The 16,410-nt window shown below is 38.5% G+C and overlaps 1 protein-coding gene across 5 annotated transcripts in view; it reads right to left on the bottom strand.

Annotated features, from left to right (window-relative positions):
• Positions 1 to 16,410, bottom strand: part of LOC109919692 (intersectin-2) — a 134,218-nt gene that overhangs the window by 51,872 nt on the left and 65,936 nt on the right. For all 5 annotated transcript variants that reach the window (XM_048596667.1, XM_048596668.1, XM_048596666.1 and 2 more), the window contains 6 exons: positions 15,004 to 15,067; positions 10,972 to 11,135; positions 9,249 to 9,449; positions 6,185 to 6,281; positions 982 to 1,118; positions 291 to 354 (listed from right to left, as the gene is read on the bottom strand). In XM_048596667.1, the coding sequence (XP_048452624.1) occupies positions 291 to 354; positions 982 to 1,118; positions 6,185 to 6,281; positions 9,249 to 9,449; positions 10,972 to 11,135; positions 15,004 to 15,067 (727 nt within the window). The remainder of the gene's footprint in view (positions 1 to 290; positions 355 to 981; positions 1,119 to 6,184; positions 6,282 to 9,248; positions 9,450 to 10,971; positions 11,136 to 15,003; positions 15,068 to 16,410) is intronic.

Below are 16,410 nucleotides of genomic sequence, written 5' to 3'. Positions count from 1 at the left end.
TTACCTAACAAGCAATACATATTAAAAACAAATGACTGTAGCTTTTTTTATATATAAGAACAGCCAGATGCAGTACCCAACAGATTTTTCTCATACCTCTTCAATCAGATTGCAACTTATGACACAAAACATAACAGGGTTTTAAGCAGCACCAACAGGAAACATCATACTGTGCAAAATCCTGCAATATTCAACAATTAGCGCTTTGAATTAAATCTGAAAATCAATTAATTGGACACTGTGTCAACAGGTGGAAGCTTCTGACCATAAAATCATCTAGAAGAACTCACCATATGGTAGCTAGTTGGTTGTGAGACAAATTGGACTGTACAAGAGCATTTCTGGCTTGGGGGCCTGAAAACAAATCCAAATCATTAGCAGGCTAGCATATAGTACTTATAACAGCCAGAGGCATTGTCCTTCATTCAGTACAGCCTCACTATTTGTGTTACACAATTTTTGCCTTTTCTGATTAAAACATTTCAATTAGCAAGGTACTTGTAGCAATAAAAATTAAATAAGTACTTCAACTATTACTGCCTATTCATATTTAGCAAAACCTGGACAGGTCATTATTTTCCTCATCCCAACCAGATAAAAGTTTAGCGAACAGGAAACAGTACCTTGAATCCAAATGTTTATGTTACGTCTGAATAATGGGGCACTGAAAATCAGGAGGGATTGTGTGTGTGTCTGGGCTGAGTTTTAAATATCCCCCACAATTAATGTCCCTTTAATGCAAACATTTATACTTTTAAACGTATGCATATTCTCATTAAGTTAGAATGGAAATTGTCTTGTCGCAGACTGCATCTTCAATGGAAATAATTCTTCAATTGATATTTCCAACACAATTCGTCATGAGTTGGATTGTGATGGGTGAGGTTCTAAAGTGGAATGTTCAACCAAATGACCAACATTAAGTCTGCATGAAAGAAAAAAGCTTAATCAACGATATATATATATATATTTTTAACGGACCTGAGAGGTAGCCACTCATGGATTTATCAAGGCCATTGAACAACTGTCGATATTTGAGCCTTGCAGACTGAGGAACTCCCCAGTCAGAGGAACTCACTTTTGGTGACGTGAGAGAAGTATTAGATGATGATGAACTGCTACAAGAAAGGAAACAGAAAGAGCAAAAGTTAATCATTGGAAATTTCAGTCACAAAGTTTCAAAGCAATCGACCTCACACTATTTACATGAAAATTACAACTTCTTCAAGAACAAATGCCGAAAATATGAAATAAAAAACGAAAGAACTGTGGATGCTGCAAATCAGGAACAAAAGCAGAAGTTGCTGGAAAAGCTCAGCAGGTCTGGCAGCATCTGTGAAGAAAAAAAATCAGAGTTAACGTTTCGGGTCCAGTGACCCGTCCTCAGAATTGATAGTAGCTGGGAAAACGTTGGTTTATATGCAGAAAATGGGGAGGGGTATGGGGTAGGGAGTAAACAATAGGATAGAGCCCAAAGAGAGAAAACAGCAGTTGGATAGACAAAGGAGTTGCTAACAATCTGGCTAGGAGGGTGAATAGCTGCCAATAGGTACCGTTAGTGACTAACAATAGGTAATGTGTAATGGCAGGTTACGAGATAACAGGCCTGGTGTGTGGGATACAGGGCTAGGACATGGGAGAGTTTAGGCCCTAACATTATTGAACTCGATATTGAGTCTGGAGGGCTGCAGAGTCCCCAAGCGAAAAATGAGGTGTTGTCCTTCCAGCTTGCGTTGAGCTTCACTGAACACTGCAGTAAGCCAGAGACAGAGATGTTGGCCAGAGAACAGAGTGGTGTGTTAAAGTGGCAGGCAACAGGTAGCTTAGGGTCTTTGTTGCAAGCAGAACATAGATGTTCTGTGAAGCGGTCACTCAGTTTACGCTTTGTTTCCCCAATGTAGAGGAGACCATATTGTGAGCAGTGAATGCAGTAGACTAGATTCTGGGAACCGTAGGTGAAGTATCGTTTCACCTGGAAAGTATGTTTGGGCCCTTAGATAGTGGTGAGGGAGGAGATAAACGAGCACTTGTTATCACATTGTCTGCCATTACACACTACCTATTGTTGGCAACTTACAGTCCCCATTAACAGCAACTCACCCCCCCAGCCAGATCGCTATCAACTCCTTCGTCTATCCAACTGCTCTTCTCTCTCTTCAATCTCTATCCGATTGTTTACTCCCTACTCCATCCCCCTCCCTATTTTCTGCATATAAACCACATTTTCCCAGCTACCATCAGTTCAGAGGAAGGGTCACCGGACCTGAAACGTTAACCCTGACTTTTTCTTCACAGATGCTGCCAGATCTGCTGAGCTTTTCCAGCAACTTCTGTTTTTGTTCCTGAAAATACAAAGTCTTAAAGTTCATGGTCCTACATTTCATCAACACAATAAGATGTAAAAATTACTGTGGGCCAAATCTTGTCCACTCTGTCAGAATGGCAGAGCAATTTTTGGGCTGGGAATCTGGACTCCTAATAGGTGGAATTTGACAACAGTATACTTCATTTACATTTGGGCACGTAAGGGATTACAATGGCCCTCCAATGATAGGCATCCTGACAACCATTGCTCATAAGGAAGTGATTGTTTTTTCAGGAAGTAGCAAAAGGTCAGCAGTGACTTGCTACATATGGCTGAACCACTGGAGTTCAGATATATTGAGAGCTAGATCCTTGTCTACAGTCTTCGAGTTCGGGCTCTTGCTTCCTTTCAGTTGGATCTTGAAATACATCCCATCAGTCTTGTGGACAGGCATGAGATGGAGGAGAAAACTGCTGGTGGAACTTCTTTTCACATTTGATCATGGGGTGTGAGCCTCATAGAAATGTCAATTTAAGTTGCCCATACCCAATTACCTTGTGAGCCACGTTCTTGTACTGTACAGTCCCGTAGTCTTGATGGTAAGGCAGCACCATAATTCTGACCCAGAGATAACTAAGCAATCACTGCGTAGCTCCAAGTTAAAATGAAGTGCAATTTGGAGGGGAACCACGTGGCGGTGTTCTGCCCATGTCCTTCTAGCTGGTAAACTGTGTAGATTTAGATGCTCCTGCCAAAGGAGGTTTGACAAGATTCTACAGTGCATCACGTACACTGCTGTTGTGTACAGTGGGTGAGGGCGTGAATGTGTAAGGTGGTTGCTGGGCGTCAATCAAGGTCCTTAGGGTATTGCCTTTCAGCCGTTTCATCAATGATCTTCTCTCCATCATAGTTAGAAATAGGAATGCTTGCCGATAATGACACATAGTTCAGTGCCATTCACAACTCCTCAGGTACTGAAGCAGTCCTTGCCCCCTTGGAAAACACCCAGGCTTAGGCTGATGAGTGGTAGGCAGCAAACAAGCCATTGATATGCCAAGCAATGACCATCTCCAAGAAGAGAGAATCTAACCATAACTGGTTATATTCAATAGTATTACCATAACTGAATCTTACACAATTGATATCCTAACATTCGACCACCTCAACTCTACTATCTTACTGGGTTGTCAAATTCAACTATAACTATAACAATAACAAAGCAAAACTTACGCACAGCACTAGCAAACAGCAGCTCTTAGAGGACCATTCTCAACAATTCTGTCAGTCTTTCATTTCAAAAAATTGCATTTTAAAAAGCTCATTGACAAAAATTTAAACAGCCATTTGTTACCATTTCAAAAAGCAGACTTATGCACTTGTTTGAAATATTCCTCTTCACTGTTGTAACAAATATTACCTATTTAAAATTGTGGACAAAGTAACATTATACAAATGTGTTAACATGTTCATGAATCTATTAATGAACTATTACAAGTGTGTTTGTTTAGCCTATAATGACAACTTTTTCAATCGTGGCATTCTATGAACACGGACAAAAGAGTTACATTCTGTAATGAGGATGTTTTACATCCAGATGTAGTCAATATAAAGATTAAAGAACAATCCTCATTCAGCTGCTGGTGAGCCTTCAAAAACAAGACACTTTATAAACAAAATCAGTGTTTGGTATTCTGCATTTGCCAAATGTATCAACACAACTGAGGTGTCAAATTCCACATGGCTCTGTGAATGCCAAGAGGCTGGGGCTGAATCACCAAGTTCTCCCTATTTTCACTATGCTCTCTCTTTCAAAGATTAACTGAAATTCCTTACAATAATTAACAGGGGAATGCCTATGTTGCAGTATTAGGCAACCAATTAAAAAAAAACACACTCAATCATGTTTCATTAATCAACCTGTTAATTATTGTGTGAAATAGACATTCTTCTATTTTAACTGAAAAAGGAATTGCAAAGGAGGGTCCAAGAGGACTGAAAAATCGTTAACGTGATACCACTGTTAAAAAAGGGAGTCAGGCAAAAGACGGAAAATTACAGGCCGATTAGCCTAACCGCAGTCGTGGGTAAGATTTTGGAGTCCATTTGTAAAGGATGAGCTTTCTGAATATTTGGAAGTATATGGTAAAACAGGGCAAAGTCAGCATGGTTTCATCAAGGGGAGGTCATGCTGACAAATCTGCTAGAATTCTTTGAGGAAGTAACGAGCAGGGTAGACCAAGGACAGCCAATGAATGTTATCTACCTGGACTTCAAGGTGGCCTTTGATAAGGTGCCGCACAGGAGGCTGCTGAGTAAGATGAGGGCTCATGGTGTTAGAAGCAAGATGCTAGCATGGATAGAAGATTGGCTGTGTGGCAGAAAGCAGACAGTGGGGATAAAAGGGTCTTTCTCAGGATGGCAGCAGGTGACAAATGGTGTTCCGCAAGGGTCAGTGTTGGGACCACAACTTTTCACTTTATACATTAATGATCTAGATGAAGGAACTGTGGGCATTCTGGCTAAGTTTGCAGATGGTACAAAGATAGGTGGAGAGACAGGTAGTATTAAGGAGGTGGGGAAGCTGCAGAAGGATTTGGACAGGTTAGGACAGTGGGCAAAGAAGTGGCAGATGGAGTACAAAGTGGGAAAGTGAGAGGTCATGCACTTTGGTAAGAAGAATAAAAGCATGGACTATTTTCTAAATGGGGAGAAAATTCAGAAGTCTGAAGTGCAAAGAGACTTGGGAGTTCTAGTCCAGGATTCCCTCAAGGTAAACTTGCAGGTTGAGTCAGTAATCAGGAAGGCAATTGCAATGTTGGCATTTATTTTGAGAGGACTTGAATATAAAAGCAGGGATGTACTACTGAGGCTTTATAAGGCTCTGGTCAGGCCACATTTGGAGTATTATGTGCAGTTTTGGGCCCCATATCTCACTAATGTTATACTGGCTCTGGAGTGGGTTCAGGAATGGTCCCAGGAATGAAAAGCTTAACATATGAGGAACATTTGAGGACTCCGGGACTATATGCATTGGAGTTTAGAAGGATGAGGGGGGGATCTAATTGAAACTTACAGAATACTGAATGGCCTGGACAGACTGGATGTTGGGAAGGTGTTTCCATTAGTAGGAGAGACTGGGACCCAAGGGCACAGCCTTAGAGTAAAGGGAAGACCAATTAGAATGGAGATAAGGAGAAACTTCTTCAGCCAGAGAGTGGTCAATCTATGGAATTCACTGCCACAGAAGGCTGCAGAGGCCAGGTCATTGGGTACATTTAAGACTGAGATAGATAGGTTCTTGATTATGAAGGGGATCAAGGGTTGTGGGCAGAAAGTGGAAGAATGGGGTTGAGGAACTTATCAGCCATGATAGAATGGCGGAGCAGACTCAATGGGCTGAATAGCCTAATTTCTGCTCCTACGTCTTATGGATCTTTAAACAAAAAAACCTGTTGTGTTTACCATATTATGGTAATACTTATCCAGTGGGGCAGGATCAAATTATAAATTTGCAATAATTTCACTAACTGTTTTCCTTGAAACTTTTCAAAATGTACATGTTCTCTATCATGCGACGGATAGGAGAAGGATTTTCTGACAGCTTGTCAAGTAAGAATAAATAATCACAAGATGTTTATCTGGATTATTGGAAACAAAATATAAATCTATTAAATTTCTGATCAATAATGTTGCTTTGCTCCTGACTGATTCAACAGTTTCAGCAGGAAATAAAACGTCTACTTATGTAATGTTTACTTTAACTCAGAACAGTATTGGTTTGTTTTAGTCAGATGACTAAATTTGCAACACATATCTCCTCTGTGTAATGCGTCCAAATTGGACAGAGCAATATTATATAAAAATAAGTTCTGCTTGTACCTGCTGGAGCCAAGATCAATCAATGACTGAGCCTTCTGCAGGCCAGTGCCTCCAAATCCTGCTAAAGGCTGCCTCAGAGGTCCAGAATGGGGGAGTGCTAAAAAATAATGAACAGCATGACATGAGAAACAAAGTTCAGGATAGAAATACAATAATAGGTTCCTTCCACATTACATAATTTACTTCAAAACTTCCCTCCATACACCAGAATATGATGTTCATTACTCTATCAAGGGCAAAGGAACACATCTGTAAAGCAGCTGGTAGGTTAAACCTACTCTTTAACTGTTAAGAAGGGACAGTGTGGAGGCAGGTCAAAATTATGCATCAATGTACAACTCATTGGAATTTAAAACGAGAGGTGATTTCATTGAAACATATAGGATTCTTAAGGGGTTTGACAGGCTAAATACGAAGATGATGTTTCCTACAACCAGAGGGAATAGTCTCAGAAAAAAGGGATGCCAATTTAAGACCGAGATGAAGAAGAATTTCTTCTCTCAAAGTTGAGTATCTTTGGAACTCCTTGCCATAGATAGCTGTGGGGTAGAGTCCTCACATATATTTAAGGCTGAGATAGATAGATTCTTAATCAATAGGGAAATCAAGGGTTATAGGGAAAGGGCAGAAAAGTGGACGTGAAGCATGTTGGATTAGTCATGATCCTATTGAATACTGAAGCAGGCTTGAGGGGCTGAACAGCCTACTCCTGTTCCTATTTGTTACATTCTTATAACTGTGCCTCTGTATTGTTTGACTCAAATACTTTCACAACTAGTTGGTTAGATGAAAAATGTCTTCCTTACAATTAATGTTTAGTGGTTAGCCTTAAAAACAACCTAAGTACTGCTGTACTTCCAGCAAACATGGGTCTTGAACAACATCCAACTTTAAGCAGTGGTTTCGGTTAAATAGAACAGTAACTACTATGTCCGTTAGAAAGCTGTAACTGCACATTAACGTTCAGCTATTGTGTGGAGACACTTCAACTACAAAATATGATCCACTGTCAAAGGAGAGGCGTGTATCACTGCATGTTAAAACAATACCAAAACTGGCAAAGTTCAGATCAAACTATCCAGCTTCCTGCCCACTAGCAAACATGCTAAATGGAGTTTAGAATGGAAACCAACTATTTGGATCGATTTGCTGGAGAAAACTTGAACTTTCAGCAAGAGTGCTGAAACTATAAATCCAGGAAAAGGAACATGGTAAAGGAGGGTGCATAGAAAGAGGGAATGTTTGGAGATGAAGACCTTATTTCGATAAATAACCTACAACCCATATTATTATAGAACTTATTCTGCCTTAAATGTCAACTGTGGATTGTGGTTATTAACAGGAATTTATAATTTTTATATTAATATTAGCTAACTAATGTTACTAATTCCTTCAAAGATACCAAAATTGAGAATGACAGGCAGTGAATAAAATACAAGGCTGTGTTGCATTATGATGCATTTACCTTGGAGACAGCCACAGATAAATTAATGAGTTAATTAGCAAAACATTAATTGATGAGAAATAAATTCATTTTCAGTTAACTGAGCATTTGTAATGATTAATGAAAAGGCAAATAAAAGTATATAATACTGGAAGTACTCAAAGATCTGGCTACATCTGTAGAAATAGAAAAAGAGATAATGCTTCAAATTCTCTCACCTAACCCTCCAGAGCCCCAAAAGAATCCTTCTGGGTGAAGCAGCAAATTACATGTACTCCCTTCAATTTCTCAAAATATTTGGTGCTCACATTGTGGTCTCCTCTACGCTACAAAAATGAAACGCAGATTGGGAGATCAGTCTGTGGAACATCTCTGCTTAGTTCACAAGCAGAATCTCAAGATTCTGCAGACCGTCTGTATTAATTCTCCAAACTTCTCTCATGCAATGAAGTTCAATACAAACTCCAGGAACAGCATCTCATCTACTGATTAGGCATTTCATAGCCTTCTGAAGTCAACGCAGGCATAATTTCAAAATATAATCTCTGCTCTGATCACCACTGCCCTTCATCAATTTTGTGCCCTTTTCCTTGCAGGCATCAGTCCTAATTTTTTCTTGTAATAGTTCATATTCTGCCATTTACATCGTCTTTGGAGTCATCGTTTCATTCTTTAACTGCCCTACTACTATTCTCTATCCATTCTGCCTAACCATCTCTTTTGTCACTTTATGTCTCCTGTCTTCTGCCCCATCCATCACAGGCTTTCATTTTTCTTTCACCCTCTCCAATTTTACTGACTTGAAAGTCATTACATTTCTAATGTCTCCTTGTTCTGATTAAAGGTCATGCCTGAAAGGTTAACTTTATTTCTTTTGTCACATGTTGCCAGACTAGCTGAGTGTGCCACCATTTTCTGTTCTTTTTTCAGAATTCCAGCATCTACAGAATTTTACTTCATGAAAATGTCAAAGCTGCCTTAATATAGCAGAACATTAAGCACTTAAGTTACAATTAAAATATGAATGTTTTAAATCTGAGAAATAGAAATGCTGGAAAAGAACATCAAGTCTAATAAAGGGTCACACTCAAAACATTAATCAATCTTTCATTTTCAGATGCTTATTGATCATGCTGTGCATTTTCAGCATTCTACATCAATGCTTCTTTGAGACCTACAGCAAAAAGAGGGATGAATTATATGTTCAAGGTAAGCTACGTTTTATTTCAAAGTAATAGTCAGCATGCAACAATGACATTTCATTGTTATTAATGACCCAGGACGGGCCTATCAGCTGTAGGCAGTCCCATTCAATTCAAATCCAACTGATGCAATGAGAATCCCTCATCTCTCACCTTGGATATGTTGGATTGGGACATGTTTGAAACGGAAAACTGAATACTTCCAATAGTTAGCACAACCATCTGTGTTTTTAAAACAGGGCATCACTTATTACAACATATGAAACAATGAAGAGCTCTATTTCATTTTCTCGAAATAAAAATTTAAAAGAAAAAAATCTATGATGGACAAGTAGGAAAAAACAAAAGACTATAAGGAATGTTTAGTTTAAAAAAACCAAGTCTGAAGTTATAAATCAAATCGGCTTATATTACTTACTTGCAGAACTCTGTGCAGACATTGGAGGTATAAGAATAGATGTACCATTTGGCAATGCTGATGTACTAACAGCAGGAAGCAGGGGAACTGACATACCCAAAGGTGGCATTGTTGTCCCTGAGGTCAATGACGATGTGGGAGCCAAGGAAGCAAATGAAGGCATGTTTGGTGGGACTGACAGATTTGGCATACTTCCCATCCCTGTTTTGGAAGTTAAACATGAACAATTTGTAATTCAGCATTATGGACAATTCTTCTAAATACTCGCCATTTTACATAATTAAGCAGAAAATGACACATTAACACCAAATAATTAACAATTTTCAAAGTTAACATTAGGAATTCAGGAACAAAAAGTTGCTTTTATTAGTACCAAGCAGAATATCCCAACATGCTTCATAAGAACATTTTCAAATAAAATTTGACACCAAGCAAGCTATCCCAATAGAGATATAGTAAAGACAGGTGACGAAAAGAAGCATCTTAAAGGAGGACAGAAGTCAAGAGGTGAAGATTTAATCATTTAATTTTATACTTTAGGGCCAAGAGGGTAAAGGCACAAATACCAATAAAGTGGTGAACAAAGTCTGGAATGCTCAAGACAGGAGTTGGGAAACACAAAAATCTCGAAGGGTTGTAGAGCAGGAGAAGGCCAGGCTACCAAGGGATTTACATAGAACACAGAACATAGAACAGTACAGCACAGTACAGGCCCTTTGGCCCACGATGTTGTGTTGAACTTTTACCCTAAACCTAAGGTCTATCTAACCTTCACCCCTGCCTTATAGTATCATCCATATGCCTATCTAATAGATTTGAAGACTGTTTCAAATTTGTGGAATTTCTACACCAGGAAGCAACAAAAGTTAGTGAGCACAGAGATGATGACAAGCTGTTCCAAACTGCACAGCTGAAGTATACAGGCAGAGGACGGTGGAAGATTGAAGGCCTACCAGGTGACTATTGGAATACTTTATCGAGAGGTAAAAACAAAAGCACGGAAAAGTGTTTTAATACAAAATAGGCAGAGGCAGATGACAGTTCAGAGGTGAAAGCAGGCAATTTTGGTGACAGGGAGAGTATGGGTTTACAAGTTTGGGATCATTGTGAATGCAGAGGTTGCAAATCTCTCCTGGTTCAGCTTCAGATAACAATCAGACAGTGATTAGCTCAATGGCTCATGAATGGTGCTCATGTTGGAGATAGCAGACAACAGTTTGGTCTTCTCAATATAAAAACTAGAGGAACGTTGAGTGCTTGGATCATTCAGATTTTGTACAATGTCCATTTAAACTATTCTGAAGTCCCAGGTGAATTACTGGATTTAGGCATTCTTTGGAGAAGCACACTAAAATATGTAACATTAAACAGCAGTACTCATGATTACTGAAAGCATGATTAATTACATTAAAAATATGTAACAAGTGTGAAAATAAGGGCAGAATTTAAACTTTTAGAATGGGTTATGAATTGCATCTGTATAGCCTTGTTCAATTACACTCGTGCTACCCCCACTTCACTTTAAAACTACATTCATCTCAATTTTCAATGCACGTTGCTACAGGCAAGATTAAGAAAGCACAAATATGTATTGCCTCAAAACTACCTTTATTAAACCAATTACAATAAATGCAGTTTGAATGATGCATTAAGATATTATATGAGGACCAAGTACAGTACATTAAATAGTCCACTCTACATTTGTTAGGAGGATTTTATTTACCAAATCGTGCAGAGCCCAAGGGTGAAGGGATTGGTGGGTGTTTCATAACAGTTGGAAGAGTCTTGGGCATTGGGTGACCTTGAAGGGTCATCTTGATTAGTTTCATTGCTATGGAAAATTCCTGCTGGTCCATCTTTCCGTCCTTGTTCAGGTCTGCCAGGGTCCTATGGAGAAGGGAAGAAAAAAATTGACAACTTACATTGCAGAGACTTGCACATCCATATTCCAATGGAGGCGAATGGTGATATAAAGCAGTAGCTGGCTCCAGTCATGTCTGAATATCAGTGGGAGTGGGAAAAATGACATGTGAAGATTAGACATGTTGGGATCAAGTGTAAGCTTTGTAGGGTTCCTTGGATAAGTAGAGTACCCTTTTGGAGAGGTAAGGTGCCCTTTTGAATATCATTGCGGAATATAAAGGTACCCTTTTTGAGTGGGCATGAATGCACATTAGAAGTACATAAATCTATTGCAGCTTAAAAGGAGAAAGGAGGTATAAAGTTGGAGAGGTTTAAGAACAAAACTCTGTAGTATGAAGCATAGACACCTGAAGGCACGATTGCAAATGTTAGCACAAAATGTCGACATAGAAAGTCAAAAGGTTTTGGGGAATACTGCAACAATCAGGTTAGAGCTAATGAAAGGCAAGGTCTTAAAGAGATTCAAACATGAAGATCAGAGTTTTAAATTTGAGAGACTGGAAGGGAAGAAATCAATGCACATCAGAGAAGGGTAATGAGGAACACGATTTTGTCTGGAGCTGAATACTTACATTGGCTTCTAAAATGAGCTAAAGTTTACAGAAAGAGGAGTAATTGAAGTCATAACTAGGAAACATTTTATTCAAATCTGGAAATGACAAAAGAATAGATAAGAATTTAAACAAAGCAAGTTGTGTCAGCAATAGTAGTGGGCACTTATGGAGGTGAACATAAGTGGATTTTATGTTAAACACGATATGGGTTTCAGAAAATCAGGTCAAAGGGCACTGAAATTGCAAACAGTCTGGTTTAGACTGACACTATGGTTGGGGAGATGAAATTAATTGTTGGAAATGTTGCAGAAATTGCGGGCCAAAGACAACAACCTTGAATTTCTTAATATTTAATTAGTAAATGAAACTTTTCCATGATCAAGTGGGTAGTATAATTACAGGAATACTAGGGGTCTGGGAGAAATATAAAGATAGTGTCAGTTGTCATCAACATACATGTTGAAGTTGCCTCTAAGTTTGTAGATAACATTGGCAACGTTCATGAGGAAGATGGAGGAACAGATCAAATCTTTGAGCAATAGAGAAAACATTGTGGGGCACAAAGAGCAGTCTTTGCTGGAAGTGCTCTCGCCATGATTGGATTCAGAGTGGAATAAAGCAAAGCCAGTTTTAGTGAACTGGATGATACACACCGAATATCATTTTAAGAAAAAACATTTTAATATTCTACTTCAGTGCTGTGGCAGGGAAGGGAACTTAATTGAAAAGATTAAAATAAGGAGCTGCAGTAAAAATGGACACATTTTTTGAGCATGTTTTGGCTTCCGACTTAGAAAAGCAAAGTGAGTTGCAGTTGACCAACAATTTGCAGGATTGAGGGGTCAAGAGGCAATGACAGCAATTTTGAACATGAAGACAATACTTAATAACGGAAACCTTCCGCATTATCATATTAGCATGGATGCCAGGAATGAAAATTGGGTGGGCAATACTTCAATGGGAACAGAGCTTGATACTGGTCATTGATAAGTTGAGCTGAGAGAGAGGAGGAGGGGGAGATGTGAGGAAACACATGAAATTCCAGAGCAAGAAGGATTTAGATTTAACTTGATGGGCAAAGCTAAGAGCAGAGTCAATAATACATCAATTCAATCGTGTGATAAAGAAGTTCTAGTGCTTCTCTGACTTGTAAGATGTAAGGGGAAGGAGCGTTTAGGGAGTTATGCACAGTGAGGTCTTTATTGTGTGTGAAAATTTTCTACAGGGGCCTTGATAGTGGCCTGTGACAGAGTTTGAGGAAGCCATGGTATTTTGGATGAGTAAAATGTTAGCAAAATTTATGTCCTACAGGCATACTGGATGAACTGATCGACAGTAGAAGAGGATAGTGCAGTTGGAATGGGTGTTCTGCAAGATGCAACTAATGATGCTTTGAGGGCCTCTCTGGAGTTGCCAAGAGAAGCAGAGAGTAGCAATGAGCTTATCCAAGCAGGACTTCAGCTTCAAAGGGCAGAAAGAGAGTTGGAAGGCAAAGGGCTAGTGATGGGTTGGGTCAAGATTTCGGGAGACAAACTATCCAAAAAGAGGGGACAGGAAAGAAGTAACTGGACGACAGAGAAAGGAGGCATCAGGAGAAAATGGCCAAATAAAGAACAAGTGTGTAATGTAAGAAAGCAGGCATCATGTTTGTACAGCGTGGAATATTCCCTATGAATGAAAGGTAGCAAGTTATAATGCACCTGTAGCTGTATTAAAAGAACATTGCTCCAAGCATAAGCCCAGTTTAAGAAATGTTAAAATAACAAATCTGCAATGATAAGTTCTTCCATAAATTTTATAAGTTATTTACTATAGAAAACATTTCAAAACGTTACGCATGAAGTTTATTTTGTGAATATATTTCAACATCATCCTCTATTTGGTTACAATAGTCTGCGCAAAATACAGTGCCAAGTATTTGTTGAAATGATTTGATATTTTATCAGGCATTATTGTTTGCTTACCATTATTTTACAACACCAATTAACCTTTAGAAAGTACGATTAACTTAGTGAAAAAAAACCTTCCACGGTGCTCCACAGGCATATTGCCAGATACAATGCCACATAAAGAGATATTAATACAGATGACCAAAAGTGTGCTAGAAGAAGTAGATTTCAGAAGTGAGACAGAGTTAGAACAATGGAATTCTGAAGCTTAGGGCCCACTTAGCTGAAGATATGACCATCAATGGTGAGGTGAAAGAAATGGTGAGAACATGTATTACAGAATCACAGGGATTATGAGGAGTATTAGGACTGGAGCAAGTTTCAGAGATGGGTGGAGAAAAGCTGTAGAAGAACTTGAACACGTGAGAATTTAGATTTATCATCTATACAGATCCTTCTATTAGGATCTCACTAAAGTTTACAGTGGAAATAATACAGGCAGTCCCTGGGCTGCGAAAGGTTTCAATTCCCGAGTCCGTTCATAAGTCAATTTGTACGCAAATCGGAACACAATGCAGGACAACATAAAATAGCGAATTGTAAGTACAGTAAATGTTCATATGTCAGACCTTTAAAATTATACCTCTTTATGGGATCATGTTCATAAGTACAAGCTGTCATAAGTCGGATGTTTGTTGGGGACTCCCAGCTTGTTGTTTAAATTATGGAGAAACAATCAGTAGTAAAATAATAGATCTTGCACTTCCAACTGAAGAAATCATTGAGTGCTAAGTACAGCACACTAAATGCAGATCAATCATTGGTAGTGATTATGGCAGGAATATTGAGAGATATCAAATAAAGGGTGACACACAACAATCAGAAGAAAACATCACAGTATATCAGCCTCAATGCATAAAATAACCGGATCAAAAACATCAGGACTATAACTGAGGTTTTAGTATTATAGCCTAATGAAACTTTACAAAACAAGATATGCAACAAACAGCAAATTAACTTTTTTTAAAAACATGAAAAAGATCAATTACCGATTAGCAACTAAGAAACACGGGATAACAAAATGTGTCTTCATGAGCACAATAAATACAGTGCTACAATGATTTGCTCACAAAGAGGACAAGATAGTTTGGTTAGTTTAACTGGTGGTTGCTAAAAGTAAATTTGGACAGGCAAGGCTTCACTCAGATCTTTAGTCACTAGTTTGAAAAACTGTTTGGTCGGACAAAGGCCCAGTCCCAGTTTTCACATTACGTTGGGTTATAAATGTTATGTTATATTTACTTGTCTCAGTGCCTGCAGTTCAAATATGACAAAGAGATCATTGTGAAAATGAAGTGACTTATTGCAAGGTCGGTTTTCAGTACTCACCATATTTCAGCCAGTACTAACTTTGGCAAACCAGACTGCAGAAAGAAATTTCGAGCTTGGTCACCTGTTAAGCATTAAAATAAACACATTTTAATATAATAATTTATGAACCACTATGTAACTACAGTTTCATCTCAATGAGACATTCTGACGTGAATCTCAGAAAAGTAAAAAGTGCAAACTTGTAGACATGCAGTGTTGTAACTGGCCCTATGCAAAACTTGCTTAGGAGAAAAAGGGATCATGCCTCTGTTGTTGCATTGGGCTGAAGACTTGTATCTCCAAAATAATGCCCATAGCTGCACACTCCTCAATCTCTGATAGACACCCTCGTCCACGGCCACAATCTCAAGGCTTGATTTCTTAAAGATTGTCCATGTGTGCTTCACAAAATATAACTGAAGGGGACACATTCTAAATACTTCTTTGCTTCAAATAGCCCATTCTTTCTGACATAAAAATAGTAGACAGCTGTAACTTGCACAAAGCCCAAAACTTTACTACCATGTGCCTCCACCAATTTTTCAGTACCCCAAACTCAATGAAAAAATCCTTGCCATTGTGTTCAAGTCCTGCTTCAAGCATACTTTGATTCTGCAACCACTTCTAGCCTGAAAAATTTTCCCAATACTGGATATACCTTGCCTTCGCTATTCCATCACTGATCAAAGTTCTTTCAGCTCCTTATATTGGATCATCTACAGCAGCTTCCCAATAGCTCTTTACTAGTCAACAGATCGTCAGTTTTCAAAATGATCTTTAAACTGTGCCCTTTGATTGTGTCTTCATTTCCCAACAGTGACCAGATTTCCCTTCATCTTTGTATATTCTACTTGGTGTAAAGCACTCTGCAATATTGTTCTAGACGGTGTTATATGAAGATGCACAAAATGTTATACGAAGTCTTTATATAAAGATTTCTAGTCACTAGAATCGGGACAAATTTGTCTTTTCCTTAATCTTTACAAATTTTCTTGAAATGCTAAATTAATTCCTTCTTAAATATCATAACCAATCTTGTTTCAATAGTCATTTGAAGCGTATTTCATATACTTTTCATGGAAACATTCCTTCCAATCTGACATTAACTTTCTGGAAAATTTGTGCTTTCATGGTGTTAATTCACCAACCAATGGAAATGGTCTTTCATTTAACTTCCCAAATCTGATAACAATTTTATTTAATATTCCTCCGAACTTTCTCTTGGTCCGATGAATTCACACCTAATTTGGTCAAGTACTTCACAGCTGTATCCTGTTACCTTTGTCAACAATCAAGTGAATCCTCATTCTACTTTTGCTATGATTCCCATGATACTCTACAAATGGGACAAAAAACTGTCCGCTGTATTCCACTTGGTGGTACTCAGTCTTCTAGTACAGGGTGCGAAGAACACCAAACAATGGT

The sequence above is a fragment of the Rhincodon typus genome, chromosome 5 (assembly GCF_021869965.1).
Source record: "Rhincodon typus isolate 14 chromosome 5, sRhiTyp1.1, whole genome shotgun sequence".
Classification (NCBI taxonomy): domain Eukaryota; kingdom Metazoa; phylum Chordata; class Chondrichthyes; order Orectolobiformes; family Rhincodontidae; genus Rhincodon; species Rhincodon typus.
Note: the sequence above shows the minus strand (reverse complement) of the source record. Positions and strands in the feature narration are given on the sequence as shown.